Source organism: Camelina sativa, chromosome 7 (genome assembly GCF_000633955.1).
Source record: "Camelina sativa cultivar DH55 chromosome 7, Cs, whole genome shotgun sequence".
NCBI classification, from domain to species: domain Eukaryota; kingdom Viridiplantae; phylum Streptophyta; class Magnoliopsida; order Brassicales; family Brassicaceae; genus Camelina; species Camelina sativa.
The window spans coordinates 18650268-18665154 of record NC_025691.1 but is presented as its reverse complement, the minus strand read 5'-3'; the positions used below and the strand labels follow the sequence as shown (position 1 = coordinate 18665154).

General features: G+C 34.6%; 2 protein-coding genes across 2 annotated transcripts; both read left to right on the top strand.

Annotated features, from left to right (window-relative positions):
* On the top strand, positions 1 to 1928 carry LOC104701474 (probable xyloglucan galactosyltransferase GT17). The gene is made up of 2 exons (XM_010417164.2): positions 1 to 1046; positions 1365 to 1928. The coding sequence occupies exons 1-2, from the start codon at positions 85 to 87 to the stop codon at positions 1774 to 1776; spliced, it is 1374 nt and encodes a 457-aa protein (XP_010415466.1). The 5' UTR covers positions 1 to 84; the 3' UTR covers positions 1777 to 1928.
* Positions 6568 to 8098, top strand: LOC104701473 (adenylate isopentenyltransferase 1, chloroplastic-like). Its single transcript, XM_010417163.2, has one exon. The coding sequence runs from the start codon at positions 6939 to 6941 to the stop codon at positions 8049 to 8051; it is 1113 nt and encodes a 370-aa protein (XP_010415465.1). The 5' UTR covers positions 6568 to 6938; the 3' UTR covers positions 8052 to 8098.

The window sequence follows — 14887 nt, the reverse complement described above, 5'->3', positions numbered from 1 at the left end:
TTTCATGTTCCACCGTCAAAGTAAAGGTAATAACACCCTTTCTTTAAATATCTCACTTCAGCTTTCTCTCTCTCTCCATTTACAATGACTTACACTATGTCGAGACAAGTCAAAATCGATCTCTGGCTGGAGAAGAAGGACAAAGAGAAAGAGAAATACCCAAAAAACAAAGAAACCATTAAGTTGATAATTCTCACTCTGCTTCTCTTCTGCTCCGTTTGTTTCCTCTTCCTAATTCTCCATTTCCCCTTCCCAACAGAGTTCACAGCCTCACTCCCACGCACGTGCCACCACAATTTCACCGTCTACGTCTACGATCTTCCCAATGAGTTCAACATCGGCCTCCTCCAAAACTGCCGGCACTTGAACATCTACACCAACATGTGTCCGCATGTCTCCAACAACGGCCTCGGTCAGCCTCTCCACCGCAGCGGAAGAACATCGTGGTTCGCTACGCACCAGTTCATAGCCGAGATGATCTTCCACGCGCGTGTGGAGAACCACCCGTGCCGCACGCGGAATCCACACAATGCGGACATCTTCTACGTCCCTTTCTACGGTGGCCTCTACGCTTCAAGCGTGTTTCGAGAACCGAACCTGACCAAACGCGACGAGCTAGCTGTCAGATTAGTCGACTACATTAGTGATCAACGGTGGTGGAGGAGAAGTAACGGCCGTGATCATTTCTTGGCCATAGGGAGGACAGCTTGGGATTTCATGCGCTCCTCTGACACTGACTTTGGAGCAAACATCCTCATGCAAATGCCACGTGTCATGAACATGTCGGTGCTGACCGTGGAGAGGCAGCCTTGGAAAGGTGACAATCACTTTGGTATACCGTATCCTTCTTATTTTCATCCGTACACGTCAGCAGAGATGGTGACGTGGCAAAACAAGATGAGAAGAGTCGAGAGACCAAACTTGTTTAGTTTTGTCGGTGGGCCGAGGAAAGGGTTGGAGAAAGCCGCCATTAGAGACGAGCTGATCAGACAATGCGCCAAGTCAAGCCATTGTGAGCTTCTCAAGTGTGAAAATGGAGGGTCCAGGTTTTTTTCTCTTTACTCCTCTTTTTTAATACGTTTTCGCATTTAAGTATTATTTAATACAGCGACCACAATTTTCATATCGGGGGGGGGGGGCCCATAATAATTAGACAGTATTTAGCTTTTATTGACAACTACTGCCACATTTGGTAACTTTATTACATTTTCATTGGTTAACACTTAACACTCTCTCAACTTATTTGACTAAGAGTTGTAACAATAATTCAACTAGGGGACTTGGTTGTTAAACTGTATTTTGAGTGCTTTGTGTCTCCATTTTTTGTCTTAAATGTTTTAACCTTGATTATTTGGTCAATCTAGGTGCCACGACCCAATGACGGTATTAGGAGTAATGGCTCGGTCACGGTTTTGCCTACAAGCACCAGGGGACTCATTCACGCGCAGATCAACATTTGATGCGATATTAGCTGGGTGCATACCCGTATTTTTTTCACCCCACACGATGTATACACAGTACATGTGGTATCTTCCGGACGATAAAAGAAGTTACTCAGTGTTCATGGACGAAAAGAACAGCACTCAAATAGAACAAGAGCTCTTGAGGATCTCGGAGAGTGAGGTTGTTCAAATGAGGGAAACAGTCATCGATTTGATCCCGAGACTGACTTATGCGCACCCAAACGCTACGAACTATGATTTGCCGGATGCGGTTGATGTAGCTTTAGAGGCACTAGCTAAACAAGCAAGGGCCAAAGTTATGGTTTCATTCTAAGCCATATATACCCTTGTGTATTTTCAGATGTAATTAATCCCAAAGAATAAAGAATTGTAGTGGCCAGGGATCACGCCAAGCAACTATTGTCGGTGGTTATATTTTCATCTACATCACCTTCCTGCTGCACTGTGGGATCTGTGACTTTATCTGCTGCTCCAAGAAGTATCAACATTGGCAATATCTTAGACAATTCACAATTATGCATTTGTCTATGATTTAAAACATTCCGTTATGTATTTGATTCAACAACTGGCGACCTTATCAACTTGCTTCTCGATGTCTCTTATCACATCGCAAGTTACAAAAGCGATTTTTGGACACGTTTGGTAATCGTAGCCAACTCACATTGTAGTCTGGTATTCACAGTGAACAAAAACATCAAAGAGGAAAGTGGGTATCGAGACTACTACAATTACAATTACTTGAGATTGTATAACTTTTGGATAATTCGCCAGAAAAATAGCCCATGACTACTTTAGAGGGCTCAAGCCCAATTTAGAATAAAAAGTTATCTTTTCTTGAATATCTTATAGTATATAATATAAGTATGTACTTGGGCCTTCTACATAAAAATGCATGGACTATTTGGACCAAGAAAACCAAACTTTTTTTATAATATAGTACTAATCTGTTTGACAAAAAAAAAATATATATATTACTAATCTATTATTAAATAACACTTTGCAAGAACATATTATAATTAATGCCCTTAATTTGTTTTTATTACTTTATGTATTCAAAACTAATATTTTAATAAATACCTCAGTGCTATGAAAATTGTTTTCGTTTCAAAATATTAAAATTATAAGAATTTTGATGTTGCGTTTAACTAAGTTCGCTAACTAATCATTGATATTTGTCATATGAAATCATTGACATTTGTTAACAACATAATCAAATAACCGGGATTAATACAACCAATATAATGTAGTTTTCAGATATTTGCAGCCAAATTCATAAGTGATTTTATAGCAGTATTTTCTATTAAAATTCGTGTAGTTTTCATCCAAAATTCAACGAGAACTATATGAGAATATGGTGCTTAGTGTTACTGTTTACTTGAGTTGAAAATACAATTAAATAGGAAAATGATTAATTAAAACTACGCTGTACTTTTTTGTTTGAGTCTCAATACAGTTTGTTTAGGGACAAGCGTGTGGGAGAGGCAGAGCATGGCAGCATGTGGAGCTCAAATTGCAGAGAAGTTTAAACTATGTTTGTATATCACACTCTATTAAAAAATTATATAAATTTTACAATTTAATGGACATCATCATAATGTTGTGTTTCCCTTGTTAACATTTGAAGAATATATAATTTGAGTTTCGTTTTTTTACAACATTTTTGTTTTGTCTCATCTATTTGTTACGTCACGACTAGGTACCTAAACCTCGTTCTCAGCTTTAATAAATTACAAAACCCGACATATCGTTCCATTCAACTTAATTTATACTACATCTACATGGCAGCATGTCGTATATAGATGGTACTATATCATATTATCTATATTGAAGCACCTTGTCGTTTATTTTAGCGTGCAACAAAGGTTTGGTAGAGTTCAAAAATATAGTCGTCATGCTATTTTCAATAAACTAAAAACTGGATTAATTTTTCGGGATACCACTTAATTATTGCCAAGTTTAAGTTTAACTTGGTTTCGTCATATCACCACAAAAGATCGACGTATACGTATAGGTATAGTGCATATCACATATTGGATCGAATGTAATTAATTTGATGTCTTTTATGTTGAGTTGTAAATTACGGACGATGAATGTTAATCGACTTCAACCGGTTTGGTCAACATAGGGGTTGGAACGGGGTGATTGTGTCCCCCGACAAAGTCTTAACTCTTAACTTAAGATGTTCTACCAATATTTATCGTGCATTCTCATATTGTGGATGACCATTTCACTAAGCATGCAATTCATTGTTTATGCATATAATGTGGTGCATGCATAGTTCGGGAAGATAATTTCTGATCGCATTAAAAGTTTTAGCTAGTCCTTTTTTTTTTAAAGGGTACTAAATGAATATCTAGAAAATCAATTTATTTGTAAATAATTTTTAACATATACTGTATGTGATTATATATCCAATCAATATACAATGTAGAAAACAAACAAATTGGTCTAAATAAAAGTAGTAGTCAAAGACCGAATCATGCCTTTGTAACATAAACCTTTGTCGAAATTAAAAGTGACTTATTATATTCTTTTCCCTTTTTTGACTTGGAAATTAAAGTCAGCTATATACTATTCAGTTTTATATAATTCGAGTTGTATCAGTTGGCTGACTATTATTTAATATACGTAATGATTATTCTATAAGTTCAGTTCTAGCGGTATACTTTTTTTGGACGTATAGTGTTTAACTATTATTATCCTTTAATTATATTAAAACGAAGTTAAGGACTAAATTAATCTATTTTCCATAAGAGACAAGACCTACGGCACTTGGATCATGATTAGAGCAACAGGTTTAACATTAATTAGATACAGATACACCTTTGTCCAAAAAAAAAAAAAATACAGATACAATACAGGTCCGGATGATGAATGAACCGTTGAGTTGTGCAGAAGCCAAGTGGAGGCTTTGTCTAATTTTTTCTTTGTCGTCTATTTCTCAAGTTTTCTAATTATAAGGATTCTTTCTGATAATTAATTTTTCACCATTAATAGTCTCTAATAAATAATAAAAAGCTAGTTATAATCCGACGGTGGAAGATTTCTCTAAGAAAATAATTATCATTATAATTGAATCATGTTAAAAAAAAAAATTGATACGTGCATATCCATATAGTACGTACGTATGTCCTTTCATAATTGTTTTTTTTTTTTGTTTTTCCCAAATCTCCCGTGATTATTAACTCAAATAATTCACATATGACCATCAATAAAAACCCGTGTGGATCTAGACACGCATGTGTGCATACAAATATAACCCTCATGTCTATATTTTAACCATAGAGTAATCTCTCACATACATACATTTACATATTGTAATTTATGTATCCATTTGAATCTGTGACTGTGACATGAAGAAGACCCAGTTTGGACCATTATTTCATATCATCTGACTAGAAAACATTTTGTATCTTAGTGTAGTTGTATTTCGTGTCGGTTATATATCTTATTATAATTGATGATAATGTGGGTGAAAGGGAAAGTTTTAATTAGTTAAATAAATGGATAGGAAAACCTGATTAGCATTAAGAAATATTATAATTTCTCTCGTATTGGATTAGAGAAGCCATTGACTTTGCATAAACATTGGTATACAATTGATAAAATACTTTTAAAAAATTAAATAATATATTTAATACTTAATCCACAAGGAGTAGCTAGCTAGACGATAGCATACATCAACATCATAAGCCTACGACCAAAAAACAAAAGGAACCATCTTGCTTCAACGTAAGCACGTATAGATTATTCTCATCGGTTATGTCTTCGTTGCATAGAATAAGCTTAATAACGAGTTTCGCAGAAAGAGGCCGTTCAAATGTGTGGTACGTACGTCATTATCAAGAAAAGAAACAAATGTGCATTACGCATTCTTAAAAGTGGACTAGTCAGATGTTTGTCCGAGGAGATAAATAAAAATTGTGAAAAGATGAATTGTGTAGTACGTAGGAAGAATACAACAGCATGCAGTAGTCAAGTGTTTTTTAACGATAAAACTTCAAATCACACACATCGTAAAGCTAGGTAGGTCCGAGGTTGTTCATAGTCCGGATGCTCTATATGCACATGTTGATTGTTTATCATCGTGGATTGATATATAGCACGGTTCAATAACTTCAAAGAGATATTGTATATTTGATGAACTGCGCAATCCATTCACGGTTTTGCTATATCAACCCGAGTTTCTAGTACCATATACATAAGAACGTTATCGAATAAGACGATGATGTTTCCATCTAATGCGAATGTGAATTTAATTTCAATGTCATTTTTGAAGGAGAACTAAGCACAAGTTAGATTGAATAGTCATATGACATGTTTTAAAACTTGTTACAAACATATATTGGTGTTGGTGTCAAATCGTACACATACATTTGGTCTAAGAAAAATCTAATATAACCAAAGTCAGAGATAATAAGACTCTTTACTGTAAGAGTAAATGCCATAATCACCGGGAGCATTATGCGAGCTCTCATGAAGGATGTTTCATCATAAACACGATCGTTTAACATTCTATTCCGGACCTCAACATCCACTTTCAATTTAGAGAAAAGAGAAATAGGATTGCTTATAAGTTAATAGTAGATGCTGATTATTATATGTGCATATAGAGTTTAAACAAAGAGGAAAAAAAAATCACAATCAAGAAGAGAAGCATATGATGTTTTTGTAGTTCTCACAAATCGCAATAACCCCAATAAATCATCCCACGCGTCTCTCTTTTACCTCACCCTTCTTCACTTGTTTTCCTCTCCCATTGTCTCCTTAGTCCTCACACTTCCAAAGACACGTGGCATCAGTGTTCTTAAAAAAACCAAAGCTATAATTCCTTCTTTTGCCATTTGGATGATCTATCTATTTTTGTCCTTTCTTTCCTATTTTCAATGATAAACAAAAAAAACACATTTGTGTGTTACAAAAAAAATAAATAATGATGGGAAACACATTGAAAACCCAACAAAAACAAAAAACAAACTCTCTTTTCTTTTTTTTTTTTCCTTAAAAAATGTCAGGAAAAAAACAAAGGTTGTATATAACCTGAAAACAGTGATGTTTTTCTTTTTTTTTTTTTCTTTCATTTCATCGGTATGTCTTTGTTAATCTCTAGGTTATATCATCACGTCTATAGATTTTTTAAACAAATGGTTCTTTAAAAAATCATAGACAGAAAAAAAAAAACTCTCTCTTTGTTGTTTCTTAATCATGCAACTAAGCTATTCCAACAATTTCTATCTCAATTTCACGATTTATTTCTCCTCTAAAACCCTCTCCCAAACCCACAAGTAGTGGTGATACATTACAGGTCAGCCACCTCCATTGAAGTGAAGAAGCTCTCTCTTACCCCCAAACCCAAGAGAGAGAGAGAGAGTAGTGTGGTGCATCGTTACAAAAAACACAACACACAAAAAAAAAAAAAACCGTACGAAACCATTATTTTGTTTTGTCTCTTTCCGTGTTGTTGTTGTTTAGCTAATGACAGAACTCAACTTCCTCCTCCAAACAACAATCTCCGATCGTCTCATCACCACCACCACGAGAACAACGTCACCGCCGTCTTTCTCATCATCACATTCTTCTTCTTCTTCTCGCATCATCTCTTTCACCAAACGAAGACGAAAACACCAACCTTTAGTAGTATCCATACGCATGGAGGATCAGTACTACTACTCACGGCCAAAAGACAAAGTCGTCGTCATTTTAGGAGCAACCGGCGCCGGAAAATCGAAACTTTCCGTCGATCTCGCCACTCGTTTCCCTTCAGAGATCATTAACTCTGACAAAATCCAAGTCTACGAAGGCTTAGAGATCACAACCAATCAGATTACGTTACAAGACCGTCGCGGCGTCCCTCACCATCTCCTCGGTTACCTCGACCCCGAACACGGCGAGCTCACCGCCGCGGAGTTCCGCTCCGCCGCTTCGAACGCCGTCGAAGACATAACATCTCGTCGAAAGCTCCCGATCATCGCCGGTGGATCTAACTCATTCGTCCACGCACTCTTATCTCAACGGTTCGACCCAAAGATCGATCCTTTCTCATCCGGGTCGGGTTTAATCTCCTCAGATTTGCGTTACGAGTGTTGCTTCATCTGGGTCGATGTATCGGAGACTGTGCTCTACGAGTATCTACTCAAACGGGTCGACGAAATGATGGATTCGGGTATGTTCGAAGAGCTATCCGGGTTTTACGACCCGGTTAAATCCGGTTTAGAACCCTGGTTAGGGATTCGGAAAGCTATAGGTGTACCGGAGTTCGACGGTTACTTCAAAGAGTATCCACCGGGGACGACGATAAAGTGGGATGATGCTTTGAGAAAAGCGGCGTACGATAAGGCGGTTGATGATATCAAAAGGAACACGTGGACGTTAGCGAAGAGACAGATAGAGAAGATTGAGATGCTAAAAGACGCCGGATGGGAGATAGAGAGAGTTGATGCGACGGCGTCGTTTCAAGAGGTTATGAAGATGAGTACGTCGTCGTCTTCGTCGTCGGAGAAGAAGACGAAGAAGTGGAGAGAGGTATGGGAAGAGCAAGTGTTGGAGCCAAGCGTAAAGATTGTGAAGCGGCTGTTGGTGGAAGATTAGGTTTTTTTTTTTGTTTCCAGCCATTTTACAGCTCATTTTTGGAAAACTAATTTTTTTGGTCATGTAATAAAAAAGTTAAATGCAAAAAATGACAAAAAAAAAAAGACATTTTTTTGTTGTTGTTGTTGTTGTTTTGTTGGGAAAACATGATACATATGATCTCCTTCTCCGCCATTTTTGGTATTTAAAAACCTCAATTGATGGGAAAAACAAAGAAAAAAAAGCTAGAAAAGGTTTGTTGTTTTTTTCTCTAATGTGTACCATTTTTTCAAAAGTATATTATTTTGAATTAAAGTTTTTGATCTTTAGGAAAATTAGGAGATTCTTGTTTGTTGTAGTAGTATGCATAAATGTTGTGTGTGTATAGAGAAGAAAGCAACGGCATGGACAGAGAGAGAGAGAGTTTGTATTTAGCGTCAGAACAAAAAAGACATTTTTTTTGTTATTGTCATTGTTTGTGGACCTCAATCAGTCTCAAACCAGCTTAACCAATCTTGAGTTTTAGTCTAAGATTACAATTATTTTCGTTGTTACTTCGATTAGAAAAGTTCTTCATATTGACTCAACTTGATCTTCCATATGAGTTGTTATTGTATTTATATAGTTTTAGCATATACTTGATCAAATTTAATCTTACATTATATAAAAATGAAATTTAGAAATGATACAATGGTTTTAATCTAGAACTTAAACATAAAATTAGCCATTATAAAAATATTTTGTAGACTGAAGGTCATCATCAAATGTAGCTTACATAAACCTTGCGTACGTAGGATGCTTAAACGGTATATATGATGCTTGATCGTTAATGTATGGAAGTCGAGCTATTTTTTCCAAGTTTTGTCTGTTTTTGTATTATGTTTACTTTTTGGATTATATCAGAATGTTGCAACCTGAGCCGCAAGGAGTTTTCTGATTCAGACAGCCCACGAACTTAGTTGAAGTCAGATATGACAACTAATACTTAATCAAAACGAAATCCTCCAAAATCTTAAAAGACAATCTTAGATAGCTTTTATTCGACTAGTTTTTCAATGATCTCTGTAATGATTTGTTTGGACTTATAAAGTTTTAAAGCCTTCTTTTTTTGGTCCAAGTTATTATAAAAGTATTTTAGGTTCAATTAAGTCTTCATTATAACAGACATAACGAGCTGATATGGATTCTTATACAACTTCCACACGATATTTTGTTCCATATCTAGTTAGCCATGGATCTATAAGCTCTCGTCACAACATATATATTGATTCTTAAGTTTTTAGTGCATGCACCACGTATAAACAATTCGTAACTAAAAAATAAGATATAAAGAAGAGACTTTGTAATACAAAGATCATGGTTCGTGAATACTACACGTGGTTTAGGACCAAGAACTTTAAACTCGTCATACTTTTGTGTTCGAATGCATCGTGTGTTTAGTCAATGTTACGAAAAATAAATTCTTTTACGAGAAAAACATGGTCATGTGGATAGGTCAATGTTATATGTCGGACAATTTAACAAAACTTGGATAGTCAATGTTATATGTAAATGTACGTACCATTCCAATACAAAGTAAAATATCAATAATGTTTCCATCGATCTCTATCACTCATTTATTATTCTCTCGTTGTTCTCACCAAGTCACCATTGTTCTTTGCAATTTCATAAAGGTGTCATAATTTGTAACAGTACTTGATCAGAGAGACCAAAGACAATAATATTGGCACGTAAACTCTAGACTGCAGCTGCAGGGGTTGCTATCAAAACTTTTTCACCATTGATATAGGTCTAGTCAACAAAGGCTTTTGTATACAATTATTTCTTTCATTCCAATCTAAGGGATGATATATACATATGTACCTAGCTAACTCATAGATTCCTCCTCTCATGTATAACGGGATGTTAGATTGTGTATTGTCCGTAGTGTAAACTCAGAAGTGGTCCTTTACTCCCATATATTGGATATTTATTTCAATTGCTTTACAAATATATATTAATTTCAATTGACACACACACACATTTTGTAATGTGAAATTTATTAATCACTGGGTTTTATTGTTTACAAAAGAAAATGCTGCTGAAAAGGATATAAAACTTTTTAAAAAGAGATCGAAATTTTAAAAAGTAGAAAGCGAAACACATTTAAAGTTTTATTTAGAAAGAGATCGAAAATGTAGTTATGTGGTGATCCTTGCATAACTCTTATAAATATATTTAGAGATTAGTATGTTTACAAATAAAATTTTAGATGAGAAAATTCGTTGCCCTGAGATATAGAGGATTTCTTGTAACATCTTTAGTTTGACTCACCCCAAATATGGTAAAATGTACTTTAGAACACATATTGCCTAACGGCATTTTAACATTGTTCTTCCAATAACCGGAGCATGTTGTGTAATGCAAGGTTTGTATTAATATTCCCGTCGTGTCACAACCCGTTTTCAAATCCTAGTTTGTGTGTAAATTTTCAGTAATTTATTTGTATTTCTTGCAATGATTGATTTTATGTTTTTTTTTTGTTTTGCGTTAGTTTATTGTTTTCATTTTTTGGGTGATGGAGGCAATAATGTCATTTCACCGAATAAGCCTATATGAATTCTCGTTTTGGATTCTGAACGACTAGCAATGAAGTCCAAAGGTTTGTGGATCCTATCTTACCAATTAAAGAATAATATAGGAAGTGCTTCCACATATCATATGTAAAGAAAATACGATGGAGTGATAATATGAGATTAACTAACTATAAAAACCACTGGATGGGAGCTAGCATAGTTTGATTGTATATTTGATTTTTTACTTTAAACATTAGTAACACAAAATAAACAAGATAAAAGTTATGGCCGGAGCCAACCTGGGCCTAAACGCTTAGAATTGTTGTATATTCAATCATGAACAGTTTAAAACCCGGATCTATGGAACTGCATATATATATTACGGAAAAATATCTCTATAATTAAAATATAAGTGTCTGATGACATCAAGTGGTTTGCCTGATCTCTCCCATATACTTCCCGAATCTGATTTGAAAGGAAGCTTCTCTTTATCCCCAAGTTTGTCTAAATGCATGCAAATGACAGCTTTACATCAATTGAAAGCATATAATTATCAAATTCTATCAGATTACTCGCTCTTTGTTTCATATACAATAAAGTCTATGATCAAAGTACGGGCTTCTTTGTACCTTTTTTCAATGAGTCTCGTGGCCTTTTTTTTTTAATTTTTAAATTCAAATATTCTTTGTACATTTCTGCATGTTTGATAAAGTCAAACTTAAAAAAGTCAAAACACTTAATTATGTCAAGAACTAAAAGTCAACTTTCAACACATGCTATATAACAAATGAATTTATCGACGAATACAACATCAAACGATTGAACCCAAAATCTAACAGCAAACTCAACAAATCAGAAACGAAGAAGGAGGAGAAAACCAAAATTTAACAACAAACTAGACGAAATAAACAAACGAGACGTAGAAGGAAGAGAAAAAAAACTTACTTGGAGCTGCTTGAATCCATGATCGAAAAGATGGAGTAGTGGAAAAAAAGGATGAGAGAAAGAAGCTTTCTGTGACCTATACTGTTGATTATATAATGTGACCATGCGGTGCGCGCTTGCTATCGTACACTACCATCTTCACCTAGTTTGCTACTGTGTGCGCGCTGGGGTTTGCTAGGATGCGCGCACTAGGGTTTGCTACGGACCAAGTCTCCAACATAGTCATTCATAGACACTCCAAAATTTATATGAGAAATAAATTCCGAATTTGGTAGGAGAGATTTTAATTTAGCATATGTTTTAATTACAACAATTTCCTATTTTAGCTACCGCTAGGTCATAATCCAATCTTAGTTGAAAATCTGTGTTATCACTCAAAATTACCATCACTTATTATTTAAAATAAAGTTTTTTTTATACAAATATTACTATTTACAAATCTGAATACACACATGTTTTAAAGGTTTTAAAAGCTAATATTCTTTTTTTTTTTCCAAAAAGCACAATATGTCTCTTAATTATCTTTTTTTTTTAATTCAAAATTAGATCTTTGACAAATATTAAAGTTCTACCAACAAATGTGTGAGGATGTTTGTCTTTACTAATTTCGTTGTTAAAAAGTCCTCAATGTAGTTGAGAAGATTGTTATCATTTAAAAAAAAAAAATTATGTACCAATTTTGAGTTTGCACTGGTTGTAAACAACCTGAGTATTTTGACTCTTTTAATTGCAAGATTTTATAGCCATAAAACTTATAATTTGGAAGATATTTTTACCGCCCTACTCCTATTGATTTTAGTTCCAATTACAGTTATTTTGAAAATAACATCAAAGTATAAGCAATTTGAAATACGCCATTTATGTCATCTTTATGACGGTTTTGACTAAATATTTCATTATGTTCACATAAGAATTTATTTTTTGTTACGTTTTTTTTTTGTGTTTTTTTTCTCGCATCCAATATGTCAAAATAGTTCTCTATTTGACCTAAGACCTGACTGTTCAGAATCAAATTGACTTGTGGTTTAATAGCTCAGATGAAGCTGTGGATGGAGACTAATGAAAAAGGAGGTGTCGCATTGGTGATCACTAGTGACAAAGGATTCTTGTCAATGCTTCAGACAATGAAGAGGAGGAGTGGTTTCAGCCCATTCCTAAGACCTTCTCCATCGGGGGTTGTTAGTGGAGTTGTTAGAGTTTAGTAGGAAAAAAATAAATCAGAAGAAAAGAAAAAATTGAAGGGAGCCTCTTATTTAACAGCCTGAACTCGGTTTTAAGGGACGCTACGTGTCCTTATTTCGTTGGTTGGGCTGTAAAATACAAAAGGGTAAAAAAAAATTAAGATACAAACCACCATTTTTTCGTCTCTCACTTTCTCTCTTTCTCCCTTTCTCTCCTTCACTCGCGATCAAAGTCTTGATCCAACAAAGGATGTTTGCTTTAATTGGAGGTTATTGAATCAGTCTCGTGTTTGGTCGAAGGCGATTTGACACGGCTGAGATCTTGGTGGAGGCAACTGTAGCAGCGGCGAAGTGAATCGTCGTGGAGGTTGTATTGGAGCCGCTGCAAAGGGGAAGGCGANTATAGGTCTAGTCAACAAAGGCTTTTGTATACAATTATTTCTTTCATTCCAATCTAAGGGATGATATATACATATGTACCTAGCTAACTCATAGATTCCTCCTCTCATGTATAACGGGATGTTAGATTGTGTATTGTCCGTAGTGTAAACTCAGAAGTGGTCCTTTACTCCCATATATTGGATATTTATTTCAATTGCTTTACAAATATATATTAATTTCAATTGACACACACACACATTTTGTAATGTGAAATTTATTAATCACTGGGTTTTATTGTTTACAAAAGAAAATGCTGCTGAAAAGGATATAAAACTTTTTAAAAAGAGATCGAAATTTTAAAAAGTAGAAAGCGAAACACATTTAAAGTTTTATTTAGAAAGAGATCGAAAATGTAGTTATGTGGTGATCCTTGCATAACTCTTATAAATATATTTAGAGATTAGTATGTTTACAAATAAAATTTTAGATGAGAAAATTCGTTGCCCTGAGATATAGAGGATTTCTTGTAACATCTTTAGTTTGACTCACCCCAAATATGGTAAAATGTACTTTAGAACACATATTGCCTAACGGCATTTTAACATTGTTCTTCCAATAACCGGAGCATGTTGTGTAATGCAAGGTTTGTATTAATATTCCCGTCGTGTCACAACCCGTTTTCAAATCCTAGTTTGTGTGTAAATTTTCAGTAATTTATTTGTATTTCTTGCAATGATTGATTTTATGTTTTTTTTTTGTTTTGCGTTAGTTTATTGTTTTCATTTTTTGGGTGATGGAGGCAATAATGTCATTTCACCGAATAAGCCTATATGAATTCTCGTTTTGGATTCTGAACGACTAGCAATGAAGTCCAAAGGTTTGTGGATCCTATCTTACCAATTAAAGAATAATATAGGAAGTGCTTCCACATATCATATGTAAAGAAAATACGATGGAGTGATAATATGAGATTAACTAACTATAAAAACCACTGGATGGGAGCTAGCATAGTTTGATTGTATATTTGATTTTTTACTTTAAACATTAGTAACACAAAATAAACAAGATAAAAGTTATGGCCGGAGCCAACCTGGGCCTAAACGCTTAGAATTGTTGTATATTCAATCATGAACAGTTTAAAACCCGGATCTATGGAACTGCATATATATATTACGGAAAAATATCTCTATAATTAAAATATAAGTGTCTGATGACATCAAGTGGTTTGCCTGATCTCTCCCATATACTTCCCGAATCTGATTTGAAAGGAAGCTTCTCTTTATCCCCAAGTTTGTCTAAATGCATGCAAATGACAGCTTTACATCAATTGAAAGCATATAATTATCAAATTCTATCAGATTACTCGCTCTTTGTTTCATATACAATAAAGTCTATGATCAAAGTACGGGCTTCTTTGTACCTTTTTTCAATGAGTCTCGTGGCCTTTTTTTTTTAATTTTTAAATTCAAATATTCTTTGTACATTTCTGCATGTTTGATAAAGTCAAACTTAAAAAAGTCAAAACACTTAATTATGTCAAGAACTAAAAGTCAACTTTCAACACATGCTATATAACAAATGAATTTATCGACGAATACAACATCAAACGATTGAACCCAAAATCTAACAGCAAACTCAACAAATCAGAAACGAAGAAGGAGGAGAAAACCAAAATTTAACAACAAACTAGACGAAATAAACAAACGAGACGTAGAAGGAAGAGAAAAAAAACTTACTTGGAGCTGCTTGAATCCATGATCGAAAAGATGGAGTAGTGGAAAAAAAGGATGAGAGA

Coding starts and splice junctions, on each gene's coding strand:
- LOC104701474 (XM_010417164.2), top strand. CDS start 85: ATGACTTACACTATGTCGAGACAAGTCAAAATCGATCTCTGGCTGGAG. Junction 1,047..1,364: donor TGTGAAAATGGAGGGTCCAG/GTTTTTTTCTCT, acceptor TGGTCAATCTAG/GTGCCACGACCCAATGACGG.
- LOC104701473 (XM_010417163.2), top strand. CDS start 6,939: ATGACAGAACTCAACTTCCTCCTCCAAACAACAATCTCCGATCGTCTC.